The sequence below is a fragment of the Betta splendens genome, chromosome 10, assembly GCF_900634795.4.
Source record: "Betta splendens chromosome 10, fBetSpl5.4, whole genome shotgun sequence".
NCBI classification, from domain to species: Eukaryota; Metazoa; Chordata; class Actinopteri; order Anabantiformes; family Osphronemidae; genus Betta; species Betta splendens.
This window is the reverse complement of record NC_040890.2, coordinates 20,232,328-20,259,603: the sequence shown is the minus strand read 5'-3', so window position 1 is coordinate 20,259,603 and position 27,276 is coordinate 20,232,328. Positions and strand designations below refer to the sequence as shown.

Genomic DNA, 27,276 nt, shown 5'->3' with positions numbered 1-27,276 from the left:
GACAACAAGCTTGTTTCTAAATAACTATATTTACATAATGCTCTTGTTTTACAGAGAACCATATCAAAAGTATAAAATACTTACAAAACATCATATATAAAAATAACATCTATCTTCTCCATATCATTAGGAAAGGCATACATACAAAAAATATATTTATAGACATTTACAGAAGCCGCTCACGAGAGTCCAACCCAGAGAGGTCCAGGAGGCTGAGCACAGCTGGAAGCCGGAGATTTGAACGAAAGCATGAAACCAGCCCGAGTCAGGGCTTTGCAGCACTACCATTACAGACAGGTAGACACAGACCCACCAACTGGGCCCAGACAGCCCACCACAACCACCAGTTATGGAGCCACGCTGCCCCCGCCTTCAGCCTTCTGCTGAAGCAGTCGCCGTCCAGTTGACGGCAAAAACACGTTCAACTGTTCTGGACTGAACCGTGTGTCAAAGAGTCCGAGTCGTTTGCCACAGAGCATCACAGCAGGAAGGAGGTCTCGCCGTCCATGTGTCTCCAGCTGCCAGTGCAGAGACATGGAGGTCTCATGGTCACCTGTGGGTAAAAGCTTGACCGAGCTCAGGAGGCGGCTGCTCCTGGCTCCACCTCGCTTTTTTATGTTGAGATCCAACACTTTGAAATATTGAGATCAGATCAGCTGATCCGAGTCTGCATTTGGTTTCACCTCGAGTTGTTAAAACACCAGCCGAGCAGAGCCGCTCAGCGCTCGGATCGGAGAACTGGGTTCTGCTGAGGTAATGACCAGAAATGAGCTGGACCTGCTTTTCATCTGGGGCTTTTCAGGAACAATGTGTCACACTGTTGTGTGGCTGCTGCTTATTTCCCTAAACCAAACCTGCTTTATATAGGATATTTAAATTTTACGCCTCCTCTTGTTTCCATGAAAATCAGCATGTTACGTGTTTATGTGCCGCTGCCCTGCAGTCACTTGCGATCGCAGCAGCTACAGTGTAAGGAAGAAACGGCACCGACGCGCTTCAGGTGCTTCAGCTGTCTGACACTGCTTCAGTAGTAGATTCACTCAGTCAGCTGCTTGTTTATAAAAAGCACACAGAGGTAGAACAGAACCAGAACCCGTTCACCATGTGATGGGAGTCCCGACCAGTTGGTCAGACAGACCCTCGGATTTTACAGGCTCAGGTCTAGTCAGGATTCTGAGCAACAACTCGATTCTGTGGCTGAACTTTGCAGTGAAGATCCTTTCGTAGGACAAAAACGTGTTCTCCTGATTTTACTTTATTGCATTAACCAACTCAAAAGTCTAATTGCTGCCACATACGTGTACACAATCTGTTCCATGAACTCTTCAGCTTACAGGCTGAAGTTCTGTTCTACCACGTGTATATTTGTAAAAAGCAGACTGATTGGAACCGGTGTTATCTTCTCTGATGAGAGGACGGAGCGGCTCAGACATGAGGACGTGACGTAGTGTCATCCTTTAGAACCCGTCCCAGCATGGATCGACCCATAGAAGCCTTGAAAGCTGTGGACCGACATGTACCATCAGCTCACTGGTGGTGCGGTCCAGCTCGCTGACAGGCCTTTACATCATTTGAATTACAGGGTCATCGTGGCTGCTGCAGAAGGTCGTGAACAGTTCCAGCAGGGTCCACAGAGACTAGTGATGGCTGGCGAGCAGTTCGTCCAGGTCCGCCATCCACTCTTGGGGGTTCTGACCTTTCAGCAGGGAGTCCACCAGCTCGCTCTCCTCAGCGAAGCTCCCCGATGCCACGTTGTATCCAAACGACACCTGCTGCTGCTGACTGGCAGTCCTGTTCACCTGGTAACCTTGGTTACATTGGAGCCCCTGGCGCCCGTTACTCTGGGGCTGCCCAAACGCCACCAGGTCAGGGAGCACGGCCTGGTTCTGATTGGCCTGTTGTTGCTGAGTCTGCTGCTGATTGGCCATTTGCTGGCTCAGGCCCTGAGTGTTCGGCGGTGCCCTCTGCTGAGCAGCAGCCATGTTTGTCTGCATCATCTGCTGTCCAGGGTTCAGAACACCCATTGGACGCCCGCCTGGGTTTGCCCCAAAGGGCGCCGCTCCTGGCTGCATCTTGGGAATGCGGGCTGCTGCTGCATGTGGAAGGCGTTGGGGGGGTTGCTGAAGGCGTTGGGTGGCAGGCCTGTGCTACCAGAGGGTGGCTGGCTGGCGAGCTGCTGCTGCCAGGCCGCGCCCTGAGGCCCTTGCATGCTGCTGGGCATCGAGCCGGGAAGGTTGACCCCCATGCTGTTCTGCAGGGAGCCTGGCATGCGAACGGCAGCAACCAGGTGCTGTTGCTTCAGCATGACAGCGTTGGGCTGGGCCTTCAAGTGCTGCTGCTGCTGCTGCTGCTGCTGCTGCTGCTGCTGAGCCAAAAGACTGTGCCTGTAGGAGGAGCTCATGGAGCCCAGAGGCTGGCGCTGCAGGCTGGCCTGCTGGGGAGGGTGGTTCTGGTGGTTGGGGTGAAGGTTCATGTTGTTGTAGAGCACCTGCTGGACGTCCACAGCCGCCCCACCACCCCTGCCTCCACAGGATGTCAGACTGAGGTCGGCCTGACTCGCTGCTGAGGGTGGAGCTACGCCGCCTGCCTGGCCCCCACCCTGAACCATGTTCATCCCCATCATGCCCTGGTTCTGAGAGAACATACGCTGGGCTCCAGGGGCGGAGCCTCCCATTGAGCTGACACCACCCATTGGTTGAGAGGACGCTGCAAAGAGACAGGAGAGAATAAATAAAGTCACACTCCAGAAGTGAAGCAGTCATTTTCATTTGTAACATCTGGATTTATCCAGCGACAGATCAGAGCAGCTGGGTGTAAACAAACGTCAGTTGTTCAGTTATTTCCTATTCAAATCAGTGGTGAGCATCATTTACACACTTGCTGGCCAGGGAAATTTTTGTCCCAGATGTCACAACATAACCACCGAGGCCAATGAAATGGCTCCTGGGGCTGGTCTCTGACTGATGAGACGGGAGATATTTACAGGTGGTTCAACAATGGTTAATGACGTTTTATTTTCCAACATCAACGTTTTAGTGCTGCTGATGCAAGAACCGCATAACAGTTCCTGTGGTCATACCTGTAAACTGGTTAACCTGTTGCTGTGGGAAGGGGTTCTGACTGGCTTGTTGACCCGGCTGGTCCTGGTACTGTGGTGGAGGGCGGGTCAGGTGTCTCTGAAGCTGCTGGTCCTGCTGCTGTCGCTGCTTCTCCTGAAGGGAAAAAAAAAAAAAAGACAGACACAAGTCATCCTTCTGTTACAGAAGTGAACATTGTGAACATTACAGGGTCCCGTTGAGTTGGACCCCTCTGCATTTAATATTACTCAGTAACGGCATCATTTTCAGGATCTCCACTATGAGCAAACACATCCAGAGGTTTAGTGATATGGCTCTGTGGCCTCACGGGTCCCTCTAGTGGGTGAAGCCATAATGGTCAGCCTGACTTCCTGAGGCAGCTCATTCCCTGTTTTTGGCCTAGAGGAGTGTCAAACTCAAACCAGTCCCTTGCTGGTTTTCCAACTCTCCCTTCCCCAGAGCCTGCTGACTGACTGAACACACTTGGTCTAGCTAATCAGCAGCTGGATGAGCCAACTAACACACCTGTTTAAGGTGATCAGCCGGGAGAGTTGGAAAACCAGCAGGGACACCAGCCCTAAGGACTATAGTTTGACCCCCTGACCTAGAGGCTGCCTCAGGAAATCAGACTGGCCGGCTTCTACCTCGTTTTAATCAAGATGCCTCTTTCACTTGTCTGCATCTGTGTGTCATGTTAGCACAGTGCTACACTACTGTACCATCGCACAGAAACTGAACTATTGCAGATTTGCTCATTGGTTTTAAGCATTTCTTTCTTCCAGAAAGCACTTGAATTGTTGACCTGCTCTGACAGCTATAACGCACCTGTTCGGCCATGAGCTGCTGCCGCTGCATGTACTGCTGCTGCTTCTGCTGCTCCAGGATCTGCTGCTGCTGCTTCAGCGCCGCTGCCACGGCAGCCTGGCTGTTCAGGTACGCTGCGTTGCTGTGGTTACCAGCCATGGCAGCACCACCTGCCTGGGCATTCAGACCGTTGTTTCCAGGTGCAGATGTCATGGTGTTGGCCGGGCCCGGGCCATGTGGAGGAGCTGGGTAGGAGTTCTGGTCCTGTGACAAAACCTAGATTAGCAGAGGCAGCTAAGAGGAGGTGGCTGGTTTGTCAACAGACCATTTGAGTAGAACAACTCTTCTTCAGAAGCTTCAGCTCGTTTTCGAAAGTAGATTTTGCAGGATTTTAGAAGCTGGATCGTTGTTGTGCTGTAGAAATATATAATTTTCCACCCAGCTGAAGAATATGAACATCTGTTTTCACACAAACTCTGAGATTTTCCTAATAATGGAACTGCAGCGTCGTCTCAGTGACTGGGGAACGTCCTTGGGATAGTTCAGCCAGTTTAACCCGTTACTGTGGAACAAAGAGCTGCTCATGATCATCATCACTCGTTCCCATGAATAACAGTTGTGATAAGACGTGTTAATAAAGTGCAGGGTCTCATGTGCCCCGAGAAAAACACAAGCAGGAGATGCTATATTTAAACAGAGGGAGAGAGAGGGAGAATGTGAAAGGCTGCTTTGTCATCGCCTCCCTTCACCCCCCCTCAGCCTTAGCAACCAGCTGCTTGACCCCCCCCCACACACAGTGGTTGTTATAGCGTGGGGGTCCAGCGAAACAAAGGGCCTCCCTGCTGCCACTCGACTTCTCCACCATTCAGCAGCACAGACAAGGAAATGTTTTTTTTTTATTTTTTTTTTACTCGTCTTCTTGTGCACCTGTTGAACCTGCAGTTTCTCTCTCCCTCCGCTCCTGTTATAAAAGTGATTGTTTAGCTTTAAGAATTACACCTGAACAGAAACATCACCTGCTTCAAATGTAAAACATATGTTTACAGATTTCCCATTTGACTACTTGGACGAGGTTTTCATCTGAAGCTCATGTGGGCAGTGCAGTCTGAGCAGTGCTTTAGAGACCCCTGTGTAAACAACATGAAGCTTTAGCTGCTGTAGCAGCTCCGGCTGAGTCACATCTGAGGAATGAGGCAAAGTGTCAGCATGTGCTACAGGCAGGAGTGTGCTGCCGTCGATCCGACACCATCTTAAACCGTATGTGGTTCATATTAATGAGGAATAACTTGTCAAATTCCAGAAACATTCATACTATCAAATGCACAGTTTAAATAGTAGTCGTACCTGCGTGTGTGGTATGTGCTGGCGGAAGTTCATGCTGTTCTGTTTGATTTGCTGCTGTCTCAGCAGTGTCAGCAGGGCTGCCTTGTTCTGGCTCTGGGTGTTGGGGGGACGCGGCGGTCCAGGCCCTGCCTCAAAGTGCGACAGAGGTTTGGTGTTGTTGTAGTTCAGCATGCCCCCGGGGCCCTGAGTTCCCCCTGAAGGCGGATGGCTGAGGGAATTTGGGTGAGCCATCATATTGGGGTGCCCACCAGGCCCTGGCATGTAGCTGGAGGCCCCGGCTTTGGGAGAGCCCTTGCTGGGCTGACCGGGCATCAGCAACTGCTTCTGGGCATTGGGATTAAAGTCCTGTGTGTACAGAGAGGGGCTTGTGGACTTGTCCATGCCAAATGCACCCCCGAGTGGGCTTTGCGTGGTACCGGCCATTGGGGGCCAGGGTGTGGGATGAGGTTGGGGCCCCTGGTTGTGGAACTTAGCCCCTGGCTGTGGCGGTTTGTGCTGCATGGCGGTGCCTTGGAGATGATGGACTCTCTGCTGGGCAGCGAGTTGCTTAAGCTGCTGGGCAGGGGACAGGTCTTTCACCTGGGGGCCTGGAGGGAGGATGTGGTTAGGGGGAGGTTGAAGTTGCCGAGGTGGAGGAGCTGGCTGGTTTGGAGGAAGAGCCGGGGAAGAGGCGGAGGTGGAGGTGGCTGGAGAGCTGGTGGGGTGAAGAGGAGGCCCAGAAGGAGTGGACCTGACGTGTGGAGAGCCGGTGCAAGAGTCCTGCTCGAAAGCTGCTGAGGCTGGGGAGAACTCCGCCTTTACGCTGGCCAGGTCTGGAGGCAGCAGGCCCTGTGATGACTGGACCCCACCACTGCCTGATGCTCCATCTCCAACTGCCCCTCCACCACCTGGAGTTGATGCCAGCTCCAGAGGGTCCTTGCGGTCTTCAAAGCCATCATTGAGAATGTCCTGGATGTCCTCATAGGCCACAGAACAGTTCAGCTCCTCCATTAGTTCCGTCCACTCCTGCTCATTTAGGTTAAGGTCGGGGAACAGACTGTTGTTTCCCCCTCCTGACGGTGGCATGATGGGCAGGATGTCATCAGGCTCCTGCTTCATCTCCTTCCGGTGGAAATCTGAACTCTGCTCCGAAACTACAGCCACTGACTCCCCTGCCGGCCCGTGGGTCCCATTAGAGTTTAGCAAGTCACTGATTCCCAGCTTAGAGTCCAAAGGGGAGCCGTTGGCGGTGCCATTTTCCAGACAGGCCTTCTTGTTGGGAGGGAAGCCATCACTGAAGCCATTAACCTGATCTCTGCCCAGTGGGGAACCAGCACTCTCCAACTTCCTCTTCACTGTCTCTTGCAACTGGAGGGATACACAAAAACAATTTAACGTGAGTCACAGCAGTGTGTTAGTCTGTCTCTACCTGAAACCTGTAATGGATTTTACTGAGCGATGGCAGAAGTTAGCTTTATTTTATATTCATTGTCAACTATGTAAATAATCACAGTGTAATAGATCAGATTTTGAATTATTGTGTATTCGAGGATTATAAAGATTCCTGTCGTTATGTAACTGAATTTACATAAATTCTCGGGGATTTCTGCTAAAAACAAAAACTTTTCTGCTGATCAATTAAATGGACTGATCATGTTGCAGATGTTTTAAGGTATGACAGAACTTCTATTTCAGTATCCGCTGAGGTTATTTTCCTGGGAGGTAAAGCCTTCGCTGCCCAGCTGGGACACAACCTGCTGCAGGCAGCCTTACATAACTTCAGTAACAAAGAGCTTCCTCAGAGCAGTCAGCAGATCTGATCTGTCCACTCTGCAGGCAGCAGAACCACCAGCCCATCTCTGCACAGCCTCAGCTGATCCTCACACGGTTTCACATACCGCAACAGCTGCAGGTAAATATATGCAGGGCTTTAGCCACGAGTTTAATTCTGAGGTTATGAGTCAAATGACTAGACGCAATATTATGCTCCCTAAAAGGTCTATGACTGTTGAACATGCAGCAGCTGTTCAGCTCTTTATTAACTTAAGTCTGAACCAATAAGACTTAATGAGAACTATCAGGCCGTTTTAATATATGTCCCAGGTTTAAACCTTCAAGACAGATGTGTCCATTGCATTGGCACCTGTCCCAACCGCCAGCATTGATAAAAGGAAAGATCAGCTGCGACCTGGTTTCACCCTCGTCTCTGTGGCTGGAGCAGAGCTACAGTCATGCTGACACAGCGTGTGGGTGTGCAGGACGTGCCAGTGTCGTCACAGGCTTTGGTGACTGAGACTGAAAGATCAGCTTCATGTTTAGATTCAGAGATGCCGTCTTTTAGGTGGTGCCAAGATCACTCTCACGTCATTTTTTTAAAACCAGACTTTTGATGCACAGAAATAGAAAATGTGCAGCGATTGGCTGATTAATAGAACCGTGATCTCTTACAGCCCCACGTTTGATAAGTAACAACTGCTGTGGGGGAAAAGCCTTTGGTTGTGGGAAGTCACAGATGGAAGAGTCCACCCCAAGGAACAGGAAACTCTGGTGACTCATCTACTCTGTAAACCTGAAATACTGGTGTGACTACTCCCACTGGTTACCATGGCAACAGTGCTAGTGGAGGAGGTGGGTGACAGCAGGTCTACTTCCATGTCCTGGAGCAGGGATTTGGGGGGGTTCACGTAGCAGCATTCCCGAGTCCTCAGGTAAAAGGCTACTAATGCTGCAGGACTCCTACCTGCCAGATGTGAGCAGGAGCCCTGCTGCCCTCTGCAGGACGAGCAGCCAGACGATCAAGCCGACCACCAAGCCCTAAAATCTACAGCTGTTTACCTCCAGCAGCTTGGTTCATGTGCTCCCAAATAAACTGAATTGTGATGTAAGATTCACAAACAATCAACATTATTAGCAGGAGTGTGCTTCTCCATATGGGGAGAACCAACCAGGCTCTAGACATGGTCACAGGGCTAAGGGTCTACCCTGCAGCACTCAATATGTTGGTGACCTGAGGAGTGTGAATATAAAACAAACTTAGTGGTAAGAAAATAGGTACAAGGTGATCCTTTGTTTTGGCTGAGGCAAATCACCAACTCTGCATATTTAACATTTCAGTCCTGAATATCTACAGGCTGACTCATCCTGGAGCTCTTGCCTCGCTTTGCCACAAAAATCCAAAATATCCAGCATGTTGATGACGACTTATCGTAGCATGGTAGCTTTCAGCAGGGATTTATTCATACTGAAACTAACCCTAACTCTGGTCACATTTACTACACAATAAATAAGAGCTGCTGTTTGCTGGTGTTTTCCTGTTGTATTGTGTGAGTGTCGTACAGACCAGAGAGACTATTTGGCTTCAGCGTTGAGTTGTTGTAGTTTCAGTTTCTGGCTTCAGAGAAAAGTTTTCATAGGCTGATTCTTTTCTGTGCCCCTGAGTGGCTGTTAATTTCAAACATGACGTATAACGCTGGAATTCCGAGTAACATATATACACCTGAGTGAACTATGCTATCAGTTGGTTTAATGCTGCCATCGTGTTTCTACGCTGACATCACTGACGGAGGCCAATCACAGCAGCCACCAAGCAGAGCAAAGTGAGGCGTTTCCTGACAGCATTCAGGCCCAACAGAGTGATGAGTCAGCTGTGAGGGGGCGGTGGGGGTTTCAGTTCACACTGAGTCACCTCACAAGACTCTAGTCAGTGTTTGTCCCTGCTGAGAGTAGGACTACACGGAAAAACTCGGCCTGTAAGCCTAAGCTACAGTGCATCCGGAAAGTATTCATAGCGCTTCACCTTTTCCACAATTTTGTATGTTACAGCCTTATTAAAAAATGGATTAAATCCATTTATTTCCTCAATTCTACGCATAATACCCATTATGACAATGAGGTAAAAGATTTTTTTAATTGTTGAAGATTTATTAAAAACAAAAAACTGAAAAATTACATGTACGTAAGTATTCATATCCTTTGCCATTAAGCTCTAAAATGAGCACAGGAACATTCTGTTTTCACTGATCATTGTTGAGATATTTCAGCAACTTAATTGGAGTTCACCTTTGGTAAATTCAGTTGATTGGACAATATTTGAAAAGGCAAAAGCTGAGACAGGATTGACTTGAGGCACAAGGCTGGTGCTCTGAAAGTTCCAATGAGCACAGTGGCCTGCATCATCTGTAAGTGGAAGAAGTTTAGAAATACCAGGACTGAGTGATGAGGGGAGAAAGGCCTTACTCAGGGAGGTGACCAATAACCTGATGGTGACTCTATCTGATCTATCCAGCGAGAGAAGAGAACCTTACAGAAGGACAACCACCTCTGCAGCAATCCACCATTTAGGTCTGTATGGTAGAATGGCCAGACGGAAGCCATTCCTTAGTAAAAGGCACTTAGCAGCCCACCTGGAATTTGCCAAAAGGCATCTGAAGGACTCTCAGACCGTAAGAAAGAAAATTCTCTGATCTGATGAGAGTAAAATTGAACTGTTTGGAGTGAATGCCAGGCGTTACGTTTGGAGTAAACCAGGCACCGCTCATTACCAGGCTAATACCATCCCTACAGTGAAGCATGGTGGTGGCAGCATCATGCTGTGGGGATGTTTTTCAGCAGCAGGAACTGGAAGAGTACTCAGGATAGAGGGAAAGATGAATGCAGCAATGTACAGAGGCATCCTGGATAAAAACCTGCTTCAGAGTGCCCTAGACCTCGGACCGGGGCAATGGTTTATCTTCCAGCAGGACAATGACTCAAAAAAACAGCCAAAATATCAATGGAGTGGCTTTGCAACAACTGAGTGAATATCCTTGAGTGGCCCAGCCAGAGCCCAGACCTAAATCCTATTGAACATCTCTGAAGAGATCTAAAAAATGGCTTTACATCATCGCTTCCTCGCCAATCTGATAGAGCTTGAGAGGGACTGCAAAGAGGAATGGGCAAAACTTCCCATGCTGTACATCCAGCGACGACTTCCAAACTAGACAATTACGCCTCCTTTAAAAAAGGAGAACCTAAAGCACAGAACGAGAAGAACTAGAACAGGACCTGGATCAGAACAATGAGCTGGAGAAACATTTATTATAACTGATTCCACTGGAACCTACATTGCAGAAAACCACTTCAGTCAAACTAGACCTCAGCCGTAACACAGTCAACACTTAAGACACTGACACTGGATTCATTCAACTAAAAGGTGTGTTCAGCTACGACGACTCCATTTTGGCAGAAGACACAACAGCACCACAGTACTTGGTGCCATCTTCAAGGGTGTGTAGTGATGACCAAACATCCTACCACGACTACTGGATTATTTTAAGGATCTCCAAAATCCCTCCCATACATCTAGGGGCCCTTCCATGGAAACTAAAACACAAGCGCAGAATCTAGTTCCAAAAACCTAACCCATGCCTTTTTGTTTTGGTCCACAGAACTTGATGCAGCAGACAATCAGAGCTGGTGACAGGTGAGGACGGTTTTGATGCACCTGCTGTCTGTGTGATGACCTGTCGGGAGCCTCAACCATCAAGGCAGACTTTGGACTCACAACCCTCAGTTTTCGAACGCCTTCCATAGACTGTAAATGGCGATCACCACTGCCCTCACACTAATTTTTTCAGATTCCAGAGATGCATGCACTGTAGTCGCTTTAAGTTCCTCTCACTGTTGCTGAATTCTGAGGATCCAAAATTTTAATAATGTTGAACCATAATACATTAACAGGTGTCTACAGTTAGCTCGTACTCACTGTCTTACTCAGGGACACTTAAACTGAGCCAGGTGGCCTCTGACCAAGAAGCCGCACATACTGCGCTATGATGGGAAACCACCACAAAACAACACTTCCTCCACCAATTACACAAGCACAAACACTGAACAGCAGCTCCACCTGTGTCATTCACACTAAACAGCCTGAGTGTCATACGCTTTAGATACACAACCCCACAAGTCAGTCAGACTCAGCACAGGTTCAGGCTACACCTACGGCTTGTTTACTCTCAGACATTCTAGATTGACCCATTTATGAACTTGTAGCTGTTGTGCTCAGCTCAGCGTTTCCACTGAATTCCCCTCCTTTGGAGAAGGGCTATGCAAAATAAATCTTCTCAGGAGGTTGTACTGCAAACAGCAAGACAGCAGTAAATGCACCAGATTATTAGTCTTAAACCTAAAATTCTCATGCGAATAAAAACATATTGCATGCGTTTACTTAATTGGTTACTTAAAATGTGAGCTTGAAATAGACAAACGAGGAGATAAGCTGGAGGGGAGAACTAAGCTCCAACTGAAGACAATCGTCTGTCGACAAAACTCCCTGTTTTGTAACACTCCAGCCAAGTTCAGGTGGTTGGAGGTTGCTGTGATTTTGAAACGTGGTGGAAAATGTGCTTTTCAGGTGTAAATGGTGGACTCAGATGTCACCCAAGATGCCTTTAAAGCAAAGACAGACACAACTGTATGGAAATTATACAGAAAGACACAAACCAGGATGATGGAGGTCAAAAAGTAGCACAAAGTAGGAAATCAAGCAGAGCTGCATTTTCAAAGGACAGCGACACAAGCCGAGACCTCATCTCTGTGTGTTTTAGTTACGCCACAACAGTGTCTTTCATCACACAAACAGGACTTACTATATTCAGCTTACAATGCCACAAGCATTAAACTACCATTTTGTTAATAAAACCTCAGTCACTGTGAACTTTGTTATTATAAATGTACACCACATAAATGCCCTAATTTAAAAGACTTTGACTCTTGTAGTGGTTATGTTCAATGTCACAGTGTTGCTGCTGCCAACACTAAGCAAAATGGAATAATATTGTCTATACTAAACTAATGAAATAATAATCATTTGCAAAGCTATGTGATATTTCTGTTTTTCATTTTCCAACCCTGAGTTGGATCAAACAAGACACAATGTGACTATATAAGTCATATAATTTTATAGACAACCCAAAGACATTAAAATAACTTGGTAAAGCTTTGACTAAAGGTGTGGTAGCTGTCCCTTTTGTGGCATCATTATAATGAGAAGTTTCTAATATTTCATAAACAATATTAACTGAAAATGTGACATAACAAACCTTGGCAAATGACCTGCTGGACTAAGGTCAACCCTGGTCATCGCTGCTTAGCTTTACCCACCAACACTGTCTTGCTGCATTTAAAACTAAGCTTATCTGTCCTCTGGTGGCAACAGGATCGATACCTGACGCAGGTACTACATGTGTCACTATGAGTGACAACCCACAGCTGTCAGTGCTTGATAGTGGTCTCCAAAGCAACAGACAGTAAATACAGTGTAGTCCTGCAGGAAGCCCTGAGCTCTAGCCCAGCCTGCTGTGTGCCTCTAGCGTGTGTTCACTCACCGCTATCAGGGTGCTGTTCCTGCTCTGCTCCGCCGCCGTCACTCCGCTGTCGCCGAGCTCCGCGCTGCCACTTGGGGCTCTCTGGCCGGCCTGGTCGCCGCTGGGCTGGGGTTGCCGGTGCTTGCTGGAGCGCTTGGCTTTGGCCTGCAGGCAGCGCTGGTGCAGGGCAATGGTCTGCTGCCTCTCCAGGTCCAGCCTCTCCAGCGCCGCGTTCTCGTAGCGGCTCTCACAGCTGTTGTGATGCTGCCGGAAGAGCTCGATCCTCCGGCGGAGCTTCTCCATCACTGCGTGGTGTCGCGGTGTAACAAAATCCGCCATCATCAATAAAGACTTGTCGTAAACTCCCGGCTCAGGTTTCGTCCATAAAATGCTGGATTTGGCTCTTTTTCACTCTGGGCGTCTATTCACCCCCCCCTCACCCTTTACAAAGACTCCTGTGCTGGCTCCATGGAGGCGACCTTTGTCTTGCTAATGGCCTTCAGTCACCGCGGCACTCACTGCCGGAGAGGAAAATTAAGGTTTTTGGGTGCAATGCCATCCAGCCTCCTGCTTTTACTCATTGTAACCCAGGTGTGTATTTAAATCCTCGTATTGTACAACAGCTGCTTTTACTTGCTGTGTAAAACGGAGCTACTGGAGTCCTGCTAGAGCCACAATCCGCACGAGTTTAACCCCAAATTAAATACAAAATCCCAAACCCTGATAGTTGTTATAAATACACATTAAATCCGTTAAACTACATTTCTATTTCAATCAATGAGCCCGGGTTCTGCCAGGCTCAGCTGAGGCTAAGTTAAGTTAGCACATTCCTCCACTCAAAATCAAAGTTGGAGCGTCGAAAATGCCTTAAAAACTATAAGAGAAGCCATTGAAATCGCAGTTTAAAAGATGTTTGATTTAGGATTTTCACTTCATTTCTATTTGACACACGATAATACCGCTATATCCTGGGAATGCAACGAAGCTCCAACTAGTACGAAACTTTATTTTGCTTGAGTATTAGTGAGCTAGCTTAGTTAGCAAGTATGAGCTAACTGGCTATCGTTCTAATTCGAGAGCTAAAGACGGATTATTGTATAAACACAGTAGTTACACAGAGAGTACACAAAGCGACAGACTGCCCCGCGTAATCCGATATTAAGGTACCGTTTAATTTCACTTACTGTGAATGTAGCTGTCCGATGTTCCTACAGCATCTGTCTGGCAAACAGCTGATCCTCCGCCTCCTTGTAGCCGTTAGCAGCTAGCTGCTAACGCACTGTTTTGGGTAGTGTTAACGATAGCTAGCTAGCTAAAACCGAAGTATTTCAATATATCAACCATACTCCAAATTGACCTCTCCCGGGGTGCCGGCGTGAACAGTCCTCCTAATGGATAGGGCCCGAGCTGCGACGTCCGCGTGTTTAAAGCGGACACCCGTCCGTGAAACGAGCTCACTCTGTCCCTCTGTGCTCCTTCTATTGTTTTCCAGCGGACAGGTAGGTCTCCGCCGCCATCTTGGAAACTTTCTCTTTTTTTCATTAGGAACAAGAGGAATGCCCCCCCCGTTCCCGCCCCGTCTGAGAGTCACAGCACAAACACCCAATCAAGAGCTGACGCCGTGTTGACAACCGTGACTGACAATATGTAGACCAACCAGAGTCTCTTAACCCGCCCACTCGTAGTAAAGTCAGACTTTATTGATCCAAGAAGACGATTTTTATTTTTCTAAATTTCAATAACTACTCAAAGTAGAAATAATAATTTATTTACTTCTTTTCCATTACTAACGTTTTCCTTTAGTGCCAGTTTTATTGAACTTTCAGTTCAATAAAAACACTTTGTCCCCAGGGGACAATTTCAGGCAAGCATGGTACAAAATAAGAAACTGTAAACAAATACTTGGAGATTATTGCAAATGAACTCCTCCACCAACACTGATTTTTGTACTACTGCCAAGAATTCCAAACATTTGGTGATTAATAAGTCAAACCAGTTAACCCAGTTAAGCAGAGCACACAAATGGTTTTACTGTTATAAACATCATCATAATGTACATTTTTTGTCCTGTCCAGCAGTTTAACAAGCAGCGTGTACTAGGCTAAATGACAATTTTGCTTTATAAAGAAGAGTATATAAACAATATGTACTACTGATTAATGTTTTGTGGTTTTTATTGCCCTTTTTGCATATTTCTGATGTCAGCCTCTGAGTTGGTGAACAGGTTTGTGTGGGTGCAGCACCATGACCCCTGGGTAGTGGTTGTCTCTTTCAGGGCTAATGGGTGTCAACACATTATTCAGTAATCAACTAGAATAATGTTGTTAATAATTATGTTACTATTGACAATAATAGCAATATATTAGAGAACGTGTATATTGTAATACATACATACAGCCATGCTTACGTATTCACACATATTCAAATGATACTTACCAGTGCACACGCTATAACACCACAACCATCATAGTTAAACATTACTAATAGTTATAACAGTTAAAGACAGCAGTACATGTAGCTGAAATAAAATGTCTATGTATCAGTCCTGATGTAGTGTCCCACTACAAAGGTAGTAAACTGTACCACAACATTAATCATCATCAGTGAGAAAGTCAAGGTGCATGAACAATGCCACTTGTGACAGCCAGGGCGATGAGAGGCTGCTACATCCAGTCCAGCAAGCGGTATGAAGAAACCTAGTAGGCAGACATACAGTACCTTTAGTTTCAGGAGTACAGGGGCCGTGGACCAAGCCATAGAACCCTCCAGCAGCCACAGAGACAACACCTGGGGGCAGACCAGGCCACTGTTGGGCAAACGCCCGTCCGCCCCAGGAGAACCAGGGTCAGCCTAGAGATTGGACCCTGAGCACACTTGGGCGACCAGAGCCCAGCCCAGCCCCCACAAGAGTGAAGCAGGGCCCAGCCCAGCAGCACCATAACACTTGGTAGTGGTCATCTCTTTATTCACTCACTGACGCTGCCGGCGTCAGTGAGTGAATGTGAGAGTGCATGGGAAATGAGAAGTGAATGAGAAACTAGTGTAAAACGCTTTGGATCCTAGAATGGGTGTTTAAAGCACTAATGTGTTATTTACCACAGCTGCCCCCTCCTCTGAAGCCCAGTAAGAGACCAGGCCCTAAATGTATGTGTATGTGCATGTCATGTGTATGTAAAATGGTTAATTAACGTCCTTCACGTTGCCCCACAACACTCATGTGATCTTGCTGCCATCTAGCATATTGATGCAGCTTGAGAGAAGCTGCCTCAAACTTCAGAAAATGTTAATTCATGCACATCACCTTCACTGTGTTCCCTTTTCCTTTTTGTCAAAACATCTAAACATACTTCAATAAGCAGTCTAATATGACTGTGAAGTTTAAACAGGTAGCACCAGCATTGGTGACTTTGGGTGAACTCAAATACTATGGAATACAGTCCAATTCTATTTGACCTTTTATTCATCAAAGCAAACCGTCCGTCCACCCACACACACAAACTCCATCACAGTATTTTTATTGAAAGCTGTGGGTATGAGCAGGCCCATCTCTCATGGATGTCAAACAGCCTGAGCCCGATGTTCAGCTTAACAAAGTCAACAAATAATAGAAAAAGTAGAGAGTTACAGAGTCAGACCAAGTCTCACAAGCAGATACAGTGTTCAGAGTACAGTCTGTTCACTAGGCAGCTTCAGACAAACACAACCAGCACACAACAGAGACAAGGGGGCTCAGAGGACCTCGGTGTGAATGCAAAATGCTGAGGACAGACTTCCTGGAACCAGAATCACTGCGCTTACAGCAGAGGACCAAAAAAAACAAAAAAAACAAAAGAACCCCCCCAAACAAATCAGACTTAGACTGAGAAGCTTAAGTCTGAAAAACAGATAATACAAAAACATCAGCCGTCAGCTTATGAATACAAGGCCAGACTTACGGCCATTTCTTTCATGCACTTTCAGATTTTCTGAAACTAGGTCTGAAACCTTGACTGACATCACATTAACAGACAGAGATTCAGTGCCTCATTACAGCTGAACACAAGTTTGCACCATGACGGCAAAGTTCATAGAATGATTCCACTGGTGTGAAAGTTTTACCACTAATCAAATCCTGTCCTGATGGCGAAGTGAGAGGAAGGTTAGGAGTCAACAGAACCAGACACATCAGCTCTTTTAAACTTTAACTGCTGCACATGAACAGGTCATAATCGTGTTACAACACATTTCTGTATGAAGCATTTAGACCTTTAAATAACAGTGTTAGTCATCCTCATTCAGTGTCTCTGCTAATCACCTGTCAGCAATTAAAATGGAGAATCCGTTAAATACAAACCAAAATCTGGGATTATAAATATTGGAGAGGGACAAAGAGCACTATGCAGCTAGTGTTGTTGCCACTGGTGTTCAGTAGGTAGGAGACTGAAACCACATCTAGCTCTAAATGACTATTGTGAGACTCATTGAGGATTAACAGCAGCAGACAACACAAATGTACCAGTCAGGATCCTTATGATTTTAGTTCTGATTAAATGGAGTCAATGAACCAACAAATGATTAGTTCCAATAAGATTCTTATTTCACATTGTCAACTTTTAAAAAGTCCTAATTTGCTTTAATGAAATTCAATTGTCACATTTAGCCAGAGTTTGCTTCTCTCGAGGCCGATTCAAATGACTTTAACGCGTCCTGGTGGAGGTGTTGTCGCGCTGCAGGCAGACGAACGCAAGGTTAATAAGCGCCTGAGGTTTTCCTCCTTTAGTGCCAGTTTCTTTTTCGCATGGGGTTCAACAAATGGGAAGGGAGCGGGCGTTCGTCTACCTGTAGCCACAACAAAGATTTCAGTCCAAACCCAGATAGCAGTTTTTACAATTTCTTTGTAGCTGCATTGGAGGAAAAGTCAGGAGTGCATCAACCAGGAGTAGGATGCATGTCTGTCCACTGACATAAGCTGCAGTTTCGTCAGTTCAGACTGAAATCTGGACTAAAAATCTGGATTTTTGGTCATGGAAGCTCATCTGCTGCTGCTAGTTTTCACCACAATGACTAATCAGTTTGGGCTAAAATAAAAGGGCAGTGTGTATCTGTCTTTTGACTTTACTTTCTCCTGCTTCCACCAGAACAGGACAGAAAACGTGAGCCATGAATTTCAGAGATAACTGAACAACAAACTCAAACTAACTAAAGGGGGAAAAAAAAAGTTGTCTGCTGGAGTGTTTTAATCATTTGGAACATCAGCTGGGAGCCTGCTGCTCTGGATCCTTTAGGCTTCTAAAATCTAGCAGTTAGTAGCTGCTAACTTAATTAAACTTTTTTTGTTAGGAGATGCCCCAATTTTCCAAATGACCAAGTTGCTCTTGGGTTGAATTAGTAACAGGTGTGAGGGCTGCAAACCAAGCAGTCACAGGTTAGCGCATCACAGCTAGCTGATGGAGAGTTTGATTTGATGGACAATTCAGGCAATCAAGCTCACAGAGACTGTTTGTAGTCACATTAAGCAGGTAAGAGACTGATTAGACAGATAGAAGACTTCTGGTTGGTTAATTCTCTAATTACACCTGCTGATGGCTTCATTATTAGGTCAATTAACAGTTATTAGTAGCAGCAGGACTTAACTAGTGACCAAGACTCGCAGCTTTGCTTCATGGACTGCTTGGTTGCTACTTTGCTTCTTATCAAGACAGAGGGGGTTCACATCCAGGCCATCTGCAGGATAATCCTGACAGTCAATGCGCTAATCATCTGGGAAGACTAACAGACTGAAGTGGAGGGAAGCCGCTAACCGTATCTAACCTAATCTGTCTGTCAGGAGACTAGGCAGCCGCGTGGTGCGGTTAGGGGGAGCTGGATGGTGAGCAGGTTGGGGTGGTCCCATGGGTTGGAGTCAAGAGGAATGATGCAGGTAGGTTCTTAATCTCTTTCATGAAGAAAAAAAATTGTTCAATCACACCAACTCAGTCCTGCTCATATTCAAATCAACACCACATCTTGATTCTTTTTCTGTTGGTGTTGCTGCTTCCACAGGATCCATTTAGGCCTCTTCACCTTCACCTCGGAGCAGATGAGTAGAAATCTGGGGGGGGGGGGAGGTTAGATACTGTAGGAGGGGGACTGGAGGGAGTGGGAGTTGACGTCAGGGGTCCCCGTTCAGAGAGATCAGTCCTTTCTGGGTTTCCTGCTTCTGGGAGATCTCCGCAGGACATCGTCTTCCAGCTTCTGCAGAGAAAGACAAGAGCAGTGTGTTTATACAGAGACTTAAATGTGTTGACAGGCTGACTTTGACTCCTAAAGCAAATGTTTATCTATACAACCACCAGCTGTTGAAGTGATGTGAAACATCACTTCATATGGTAACAGTTTTTTATTGCCGTAGCAAAGCTAGTGATGCGTCCGATATGCACTGCTGCGTGGGAACCTGGACATTAACTAATCAAACAGTATATTGTGATGCATGTTTACCACTAATGGCCTCCTCACCTCATCAGCAGTCACATCCTTCTCTTTGTCTTTCTCTGCTGGACTTTCCTCTTCATCACTTTTCTCTTCTGTAGAAAGAATGATCCAATCAGTCCATTGGTGACTGGTTGCAGGAGACTACAATGACTCCGACAGGAGAATCCAGCTGAATTAAATAAACACATCATAGCTACCTGGGCTGCTCTTCTCTGCCTCGTCAGCATTTTCTTCATCTTCCTCAAGCTCCGTCACGTCAGGCTGAGGTTCGTCTGTCTTCTTGTATTGTGCTGGTGTTGTTGAACTTTTCTTCTGCAGAACAAACAACAACGCTGTTTAGTACAATGTTCTATTAGTTCTATCTGAAGCTCAAAAGCAAATTGCATATGAGGTCTGAAGCTACACATACAGTAATAACATGGAACCATTTAAGCTGTGTAGTATTTGTTGTGAACCGGGAAAGACAATAAGATTATAGTTTCAGACAGCGTGCCGTTGAGGGTTTGATGTCTGAAGGTTATTCACTTTGTTTTACATTTCTGCAGTTCTACATTAACTATACTACATCATTCACCCTCTGTTGCAAAGACAATCATCCCAATGCAATTAACAATTACGTATGACATAGACAATCAGACCAAAGTCCAATGAGTCTGTGGCAGCTGACTGTCTCCAGAGGGCCAGCATTTCCTCAGGTGGATTTGTATGACTAAAAGTACACATCAACAGTTTTAGATGCAAGTTATTTCTAGGCATATCACATCTAGCCATCTACATTACATCAGCATGAACACAGAAGCACCACGGGAACAAACACATGTAACTATTTTAGCAGGATTAAGTGTCACAAGGCCTGAAGAGGCGACAGCAGAACCAGCATTGTTAAACCCCTCCTGTAAACTGGTGAGGCTCAACTGACCCTAAAGTCCTCTGTGGACAGTCACACACACATGCACTGGTAAGAGGCCACATTTGTCTCAGTGTAACGTTCTACATGTGGGCGAGCATGTGCTCCTTACCTTGCCCGTGCAGCAGAAGACAACAATGAGGACAAGTGGCAACGCCACAGTGAGGACGTAGACCACCCAGAGCCATGGACGTTCCTCTGCAGCGTTCAGCATCTGAGCTGCCAGACCCGGCTGGACAGGAAATTAACAACAAGGGGTGTTCAAAGCTTAGAAATGACCCGTTACATGGATTTTTAGACTATAACAAATTTTGCTCAACTTTTTTACTTTGTGGTTTTACTAGGAGTTATAAATCCAACCAAGCAACTGCAGGGACCTGATCTGGGCTAATAGGCTTTAAACACACCTCAGCGGCGCCCTCTGCTGCTTTCTTCAGGCCAAAGCCGTCACTGGCCCAGCGCTCTGCAGTGTTGCGGTCGTTAGTGATAAAGAAATTGTCAAAGAAGATGTCGGAGGTCATGGACCACAGTTCAAGTCCCACCGCACTGAAAGGGGTCATCCTGAATGGGTGCAGATCCTCAAAGAACGATGGGTTGGGGATCTTTCTGGGTTTCCAGACACCCTGAACCCAAGAACATGGATGTTAAGGTGCTTTCAAAAAGACTGTTGTTACTGTGGGTGTTCAAATTATGAAGATTTATATAATTTTGCCATCTTGAGGAGCTCAGCCACAACTTCTAGATATGGCCGGTGATTTACAAGCATACCTGGTAGTTGGGATTGTCGATCATGGGGGGCTTCCACTTGCCCTTGTAGTTGGGATTGTCCATCATCGGTCGCTTCCAGACTCCACAGCCGGCGGCGGTCTCACAGGCAGGGTTGGGAACTTGAGGAGCTTCCCATTCACCATCCATGTCTTCATCCCTGTAGGACAACGTACAAAAGAAAATTGTCTTTCATCTGAGCTGAGCCTGAGCGTTATGACGCTTGCTCTGACCCAAACCCATTATGAATACAGACAGTAGTAGAACAACAAGAACAAGGCAAGAATTTTTAGTCATGTTTGAAGCAATGCAAAAATATTAACACAGACAGTATTCTCTCTAAGGCAGAACAGACAACTGAGAATAAACGTTATTCATTGTTATCCAATATAAATATATAACATAATGTTGCAGGGCCGACCGCCAGCTTAGAGACTGAATATGTTTTGTTTACCAGTCTTCAGGTTTGACAGCATCAGGATCCCCAATGTACTCTGGCTCGTCGTCCAACCAGCCGTCTGGTTTTACAGCACTCTCATCTGGAATTTGAGCAGGAGCATCCTCATCCCTGCACAAAAAAAAAACATTACCTAAGAAAAAGACCTCTAAAGCTACCAGGATTATTCACCGGTTAATGCAGCTGATGATGTGACTGAACAAGCAGCTCTTTTACTGGTTTCCATGTACTGACCAGTCTTCGGGCTTGAAGGCATCAGGGTCCTGGATCTTGGGCCTCTCGTCCCAGTCCTGTGGCTTGTGGTCGTCGGGATCCTCTATCTCAGCTGGGGGGTTCACAGGAGGGGTCATGTCTGACAGAAGGCTGCCGCTGTTCACCACTGTCTGATCCACCAGCACCTCAAAGCTGTTGTCAGGGTTCACCACTGGGAAGTGACAAACGGCAGTCACACAACTCAACAGTAACAGTTTTTGTTATGCGTGCATGAATGTGAGCGCCTTACCCAGGGTGTACAGGTGTGTCTTCTTATCGGTGAAATATGTCCTCAGATCAGTGTCCGGTTTCTTGGCGTGTTTCTCTTCATACTCTCCGGTTTTGGGGTTTTTGTGTCTGAAGATGAAGTGCAGTTTGTAATCTTCTCCACATTTGTCAGGTCCAAACATGATGGTGTACGGAGTTTTATCAACAAACTGGTCCTGAAGACACAGACCAGGTTCGGATTAAGTATCAAGTCCCAGCACACAGTTTGGACTGATTGAAAGGATGGGCTACTCAATGCAAGGATTAAATGTTAAAAATGTAATAAAATTAAATATATAATTAAATCAATCATGCCCCCAGGTAGAAACAGAATGAGGCAGGACAGGATTAATGAAGAAACCTGATTCAGTGTAACTTGGTACGTTAAAAACAAAGACTTAGACCAGGAGTGTCAAACTCAAACCAGTCCCTTGCTGGCTTTTCAACTCTCCCTTCCCCAGAGATTGCGGATTATCTTGATCAGGTGTGTAAGTCAATTAGCAGCTGGATGGGACAACTGACATATCTGTTCAGGGTGATCAACAGGAAGAGTTGGAAAACCAGCAGGGACACCGGCCCTCAAGGGCCGCAGTTTGACACCCCTGACTTAGACTAACCAGGTCCAGGTCGGGAGTGTCAGTCAGCAGCTTGACGTAGGCGCCACCGCAGTCAATGCCCGACTGGAAGTTCACCTCATACCTGAACACAAAGGGGAGAACAATGAGGAGGCTACACGGTTAGAACCCCCAACAAGCAGAAGGCGTGTTCTTACTGGACGATCAGGGGTTTGGTGTCGAAGGTGAAAGGTCGCAGCAGCTTGGCTGAGATGGCGTGATGCTTGGCCCTGGACTTCAGAACCAGACCTTTATCACCAGGCAGCTTAGTGTCCTTCATCTCTTCTACTGCCCATTTACCTGTTAGTGACAATGATTAGATTATTACTCACACTATGCTCAGGATCATCACACCTTCTCTAGTTATCCCATGATGGTGTTTGGCAAGTGTTGATCTGTACACACCGTCATACTTGGCAATATCTTCGTCAGCATCGTCCTTCTTAGCGCTGGACAGCACCCACCTAAAAGCAACACTCACTTTAGTTACTGATTTAAGTAAAGTCACAACAAGATCTAAATATGCTCACCCGTCAGCTGTTGCCCGGTCAAAAGACTCCGCAAAGAAATGTTCCCCCATTGGCTCTGGAGCTTTGTATGTCACCTGGGAACAAAGGACTAGATGATTCCAGTAGCAGTAGAAAACATTTTACGGATTTTACAGCACTGAATCTGTGATTACATCTCAAGAGTTCATTGTGCTGTTAAATAGGTGAATTTATTCATTAATTGAAAACAAAGAAGGGTCCAGAGCGAATGCAGGCCAGTAGATCAGCAGGCCGTCACTCCATTATTAGCTGGTTAATCATAAACATAATTTCTGGGAAAGCATGCTTTAGAAAAATCACGAATCAAATTACGTTACGGGTCAGCGCGTATGTAAAACATCAGATTATTTTAGCAAACACCAATTTAAGTCTTAAGACAGTTTTGTTACTCACATGCTAAACGGTTGTATTATCCCCTCTGATACTGTATTTTCTGTTTCATGCCTCGCATTTGACTATATGATAAATGACCATTGTCTCTACTGTACAAACCTTAGGTGTAGGAGGAGATTTTGGTGCAGGTGGAGCCTCATCCTGCATGTCTCCATTCTCTTCTTCCTCCTCATCAGCTGCAGCCAAACCCAGATCCAACTCATCCTCCACATCCACGTCATCACCGATGGCATCCTCAAGATGGTTGTCAGCCCGACAGATGGGTAACAAACTGAGGCAGAGAAGACCTGCCGCCAGAAGGATGAACAACCCGACCCTCTGATCCATAGTCTGAAGACACGTGGGGAGGAAGGAGAGAGGCTTCAGCTTCTAGTTTGACTAGAAACTCAGAGCTGGGGCTCATAAATAGGATTCCCTTATTGAGTCATTGTTGCATTCGAGGGTATAAATAAGTGTTTTCAGATTGGAGCTGTAAAAAGATGCTTTAGATAGAACTAATAAGATTTCTTACGCTCACTTTGCTTTTTATCACTAATGCATTGCAGATCGTGTTTGTTGCATCCTCCTGTCACCGCAGTGGGCGACTCGCACCCACAGGACATGCAAACGTAGCTGTTAACCTTAATGAGATTAGACCCCGAGGGATTACTGCAGCACCCCACAACAGTCACAGCACGGGCAATTAACTGTGCACACAGGCACTGCAGAGTCTTTAGAGACCCAAACCCACAGTGTCTGTGTTTACAGGAAAACCTCAGCTGGTACAGTAACAGACATGGATCCATCTGTTCATATGCCTACATTGACGCTTGCATATTCAAAAGAATACCGGTCATCCAGGATGCAATTTTCCACAAATGTGTTGTTTAGCGACAACTAGACTTTTAGTTGCTGAGGACATTTGTGTTAATGACTTAATGACATCACAGCATTTATAAACCTGCTCCTCCAACTATTTAGAGCTGAAGAAGCCTTTTGGGGGATCAAACGTCTTCAAGAACTAAAAGCACATCCGTCTGCGACCCAACAGAACAGAACAAGGCCAACAGGCAGATATATGTGCTCCTCTAATTTTCCAGGTAGGAAAACCACCTAAATATTTGCTGATGTATCAGCATCTGAAACACAGTCTACAAAATGATGTATAAATGGCATAATGGTAAAAGAAATATAATTTGGATTATGTGGCTGTTGGGCACCTCAGATCAGTCTAAAAAAAACCTTTATGTCTGAAGCATTCATTTAGTTTGATGCAACCCAAGATCTGTAACTTTAAAAAGAAAAAGGAAGAAACTAAAAACAGTGAAAATAGTGGAAAAACAGCCCCTAACCTGGATTAAAACGGAAGAAACCCATCAGGTCCCAATTATGCCTCACTGCTTTTGTCAAATGGTGCTTTTACTGACTAAATTAAACAATCTTCACACTGTACAATGAGCAGTGTTAGAACAAATAGTTGCACCATGCTGCTATAGAAGAAACTCAATTAAAGCTCATCAGCATTTTAACCTGCTGCACTCCTCTCACACGGCTAATCAGATTAACCTGCAGAGGGATTAGCATGCTTGGCTAACGGACTGTCACTAGCTGTTATTTTAGCATCAAAGCCATCTGGCAAGGAATTACGTGCAAATCCACAACAGAACATTCAGCCACCAATCATGAAAGTAATGAAACTGAAACCTCAGTGCAGCTAAGCAGGCCCACGTAAGGCTGCACAGGTTAACTTGTCACCAACCAGACAGGACAAACAGGTTACTGTTTAAACTGAAAAGACGCATTTCTGTATAAAAGGTCAAATGTCAACGCTTCTAAAGTCCCTTAGTAAGCATGTCAGAGCATGTGCTATTTTCTGATATTCTATAGTTGTAGTAATCTTTAGTAATTTGTCATCCACTGCAACGCAATGATAAATTCCTGAAGTAATTTGTACATCTAGGCAAGTGTGAGTGTGGACAACCTGATTGATTAAATTCCAATGAATACAACTACATGTATTTAACACCAACATTAATTTACCAATTGCAGTCTTTGATCTGACACTTGAGATTCCATCTTTAATTTCAATTATTATTATTATATATCTATTATCTATTATATCTATCTATATCTCTCTCTCTCTCTCATATATATATATATATATATATATATATATATATATATATATATATATATATATATATATAAAATGCTTACACAAGCATATACTTTATGCTTTGACAGACATAAGCAGCGTAGTCAGTATAACATCAGCATGTCACTTTACTCAAGTGAAGCTCTGAATACAGCGCGTCAATGGGAGAATTTGATAGCGTGGTACTGCTTCGGCTCTTCTAGGAATCTCAACAGTCTTTCCTGCTGTGATCAACATTTCCAGAAAAAAAAACTCAGACGTATCTGGACACTTTAGAGATCGCTTAAACGTCTCCATTATGTTCGTGGTTGGTTCCTGCTGTAGTGACAAGGTTAGCATGCAAACTAAACTTAAACACATTCATCCACCGTTTTAAACATCGCGTTTTTACGAGGCCTCCATTAAACATTTGAATTGTCATTTCGGTTTGTTACAACCTGACTCCATGTATGAAGAAACGTTACTCAACTCCACTTACAAATGCAAGCGATTCCGCTAGCTTAGCTTAGCCGCGCAGCAGTTACGTGCCAGTGCCTAATGAATGGTCACGGACAAGTTAAGCGATCATCCTTTAGATGACAGACAGTGTGGCCTCATACATTCAGTTAGAACAAATGGGAACGCCTAATTTTAATGCTGGACTATAGCAATCGTGAATCCAGGCCATCGCATCGGGCTAACTGGCTAGCAGCTTTTACCTGTGGTAAATTAGCCTCACTTAGCTAACGGCGTGCAGGAGGAACGGACATTTGATTTGGAGCCACTAAAACCAAGCGGTTTCTATAAAACAGTACCGGAGCCCGTTCAAATAAGCCACAGATAGCCATAAACCCGTGATGCTCGGGTAACATGTCCTCTAAATCTGACATTTATCGGCCTCTTTACTCACCTCCAGTTCTCAGATCTGACCGACTGGGAACTACTGAGGAGGGTCACGTGGGATAGTGGACAACAGAAACCCTCGTTTCCTATCGGTGATTGGTCAAAGATGACTAAGGTTTGACGTTTCCGCTCAACTGTCAGCAGCTGATTGGTCGATCAGAAATCTCAGTCGAATAAAAGAGCACCCGCCCGCCCCCCGGAGCTTCACCTCGTGGACGGCGCTTATTGGTCGATCTGTCAAGGGGAAGTGTGCGCTAATTGGCTGCAGTAAAGTTCACGGGCTACAAGCTGATATTCAAGATTCACTTTATAAATCACAGAGGGAAACTATTTTGCACACTTCGATCGCTGTCACAGTTGTAGGTACACACAAAAGATAGAGAGTAGTGATGGTGAGATGAAGCCTCATGACGCATTGAACCACTTGAGACAATTGGTTCAAGAAAGGGTTTATTTCTCGAAGCTTCATGCGCACACGAAACCACTTACTGGACAAGTGTATAATCACAGGCAGCTGTATCTGAACCACATAATGCGTGATGCATTGAATTGAACTGCGTCTGTTATGTCTGTTGGAAATGACTATGAATTACAAACAATGTATGACCAAATAATTTCTGTAAATATATCATCACATAAGTCCATAATTATTTTTGTAATGTATTACGTGTGTCCCAGAATGCTTATATCACAATATGGCAGGTTAAGCTGTTATTCTGAAAAATGACATGGTCATGATCAGGCTCTCTTCCTAAACTCTCCAAAATATCTCCAAATTATATAAACGCTCTCCAAATTCTATTATCCAAACTTTCAAGTGACCGCAACTCTCCTTCAAAAACCCACATCTTGAATGGAGCCTGGGTTTATTTAGCTGTCAAAACTCGCGGCTCAACCCGAACCGCTTCCTGAATCAGTCACGTGGTACAGGCGGGCAGCGTCATCATTTTCAGCTCCTCCCCTAAATGAAGCGAGCGCGGATACGCGCATCGCGGAAACGCCCCCTCCTCTACACTGCACACGCTTCGTAGCCTCGGTACGGAACGTCACATCTCTAGTA

The 27,276-nt window shown here is 45.7% G+C and overlaps 2 protein-coding genes and 1 long non-coding RNA gene across 3 annotated transcripts; 1 reads left to right on the top strand and 2 right to left on the bottom strand.

Moving 5' to 3' along the window:
- Positions 1-10: 10 nt before the first annotated feature.
- On the bottom strand, positions 11-14,093 carry maml1 (mastermind-like transcriptional coactivator 1). The gene is given in 7 exon segments (XM_041072642.2): positions 11-2,086; positions 2,089-2,706; positions 3,080-3,212; positions 3,903-4,157; positions 5,226-6,572; positions 12,569-13,065; positions 13,732-14,093. Coding segments are annotated over 6 exon segments (3,123 nt in total). The 5' UTR covers positions 12,890-13,065; positions 13,732-14,093; the 3' UTR covers positions 11-1,637.
- On the top strand, positions 6,468-11,945 carry LOC121202534 (uncharacterized). The gene is made up of 3 exons (XR_005898222.2): positions 6,468-6,600; positions 7,041-7,116; positions 10,631-11,945. It is a non-coding gene; the product is annotated as an uncharacterized LOC121202534 (long non-coding RNA).
- A 1,896-nt stretch (positions 14,094-15,989) lies between the features above and the next one.
- Positions 15,990-26,372, bottom strand: canx (calnexin). The gene is made up of 15 exons (XM_055512581.1): positions 26,224-26,372; positions 23,300-23,530; positions 22,790-22,863; positions 22,665-22,723; positions 22,418-22,559; positions 22,263-22,344; positions 21,629-21,821; positions 21,361-21,550; positions 21,124-21,237; positions 20,673-20,829; positions 20,312-20,527; positions 20,017-20,136; positions 19,195-19,309; positions 19,022-19,089; positions 15,990-18,760 (listed from the first exon to the last, which is right to left on the bottom strand). The coding sequence occupies exons 2-15, from the start codon at positions 23,525-23,527 to the stop codon at positions 18,701-18,703; spliced, it is 1,818 nt and encodes a 605-aa protein (XP_055368556.1). The 5' UTR covers positions 23,528-23,530; positions 26,224-26,372; the 3' UTR covers positions 15,990-18,700.
- Between the last annotated feature and the right edge of the window lie 904 nt (positions 26,373-27,276).

Excerpts from the sequence above, each read along its gene's own strand:
- canx (XM_055512581.1), bottom strand. The coding sequence starts at position 23,527 with ATGGATCAGAGGGTCGGGTTGTTCATCCTTCTGGCGGCAGGTCTTCTC. Across the intron at positions 20,137-20,311 it reads CAGCAGAGGGCGCCGCTGAG|CCGGGTCTGGCAGCTCAGAT; the intron begins GTGTGTTTAAAG and ends TTTCCTGTCCAG. Across the intron at positions 19,090-19,194 it reads GGCAGAGAAGAGCAGCCCAG|AAGAGAAAAGTGATGAAGAG; the intron begins GTAGCTATGATG and ends TTCTTTCTACAG.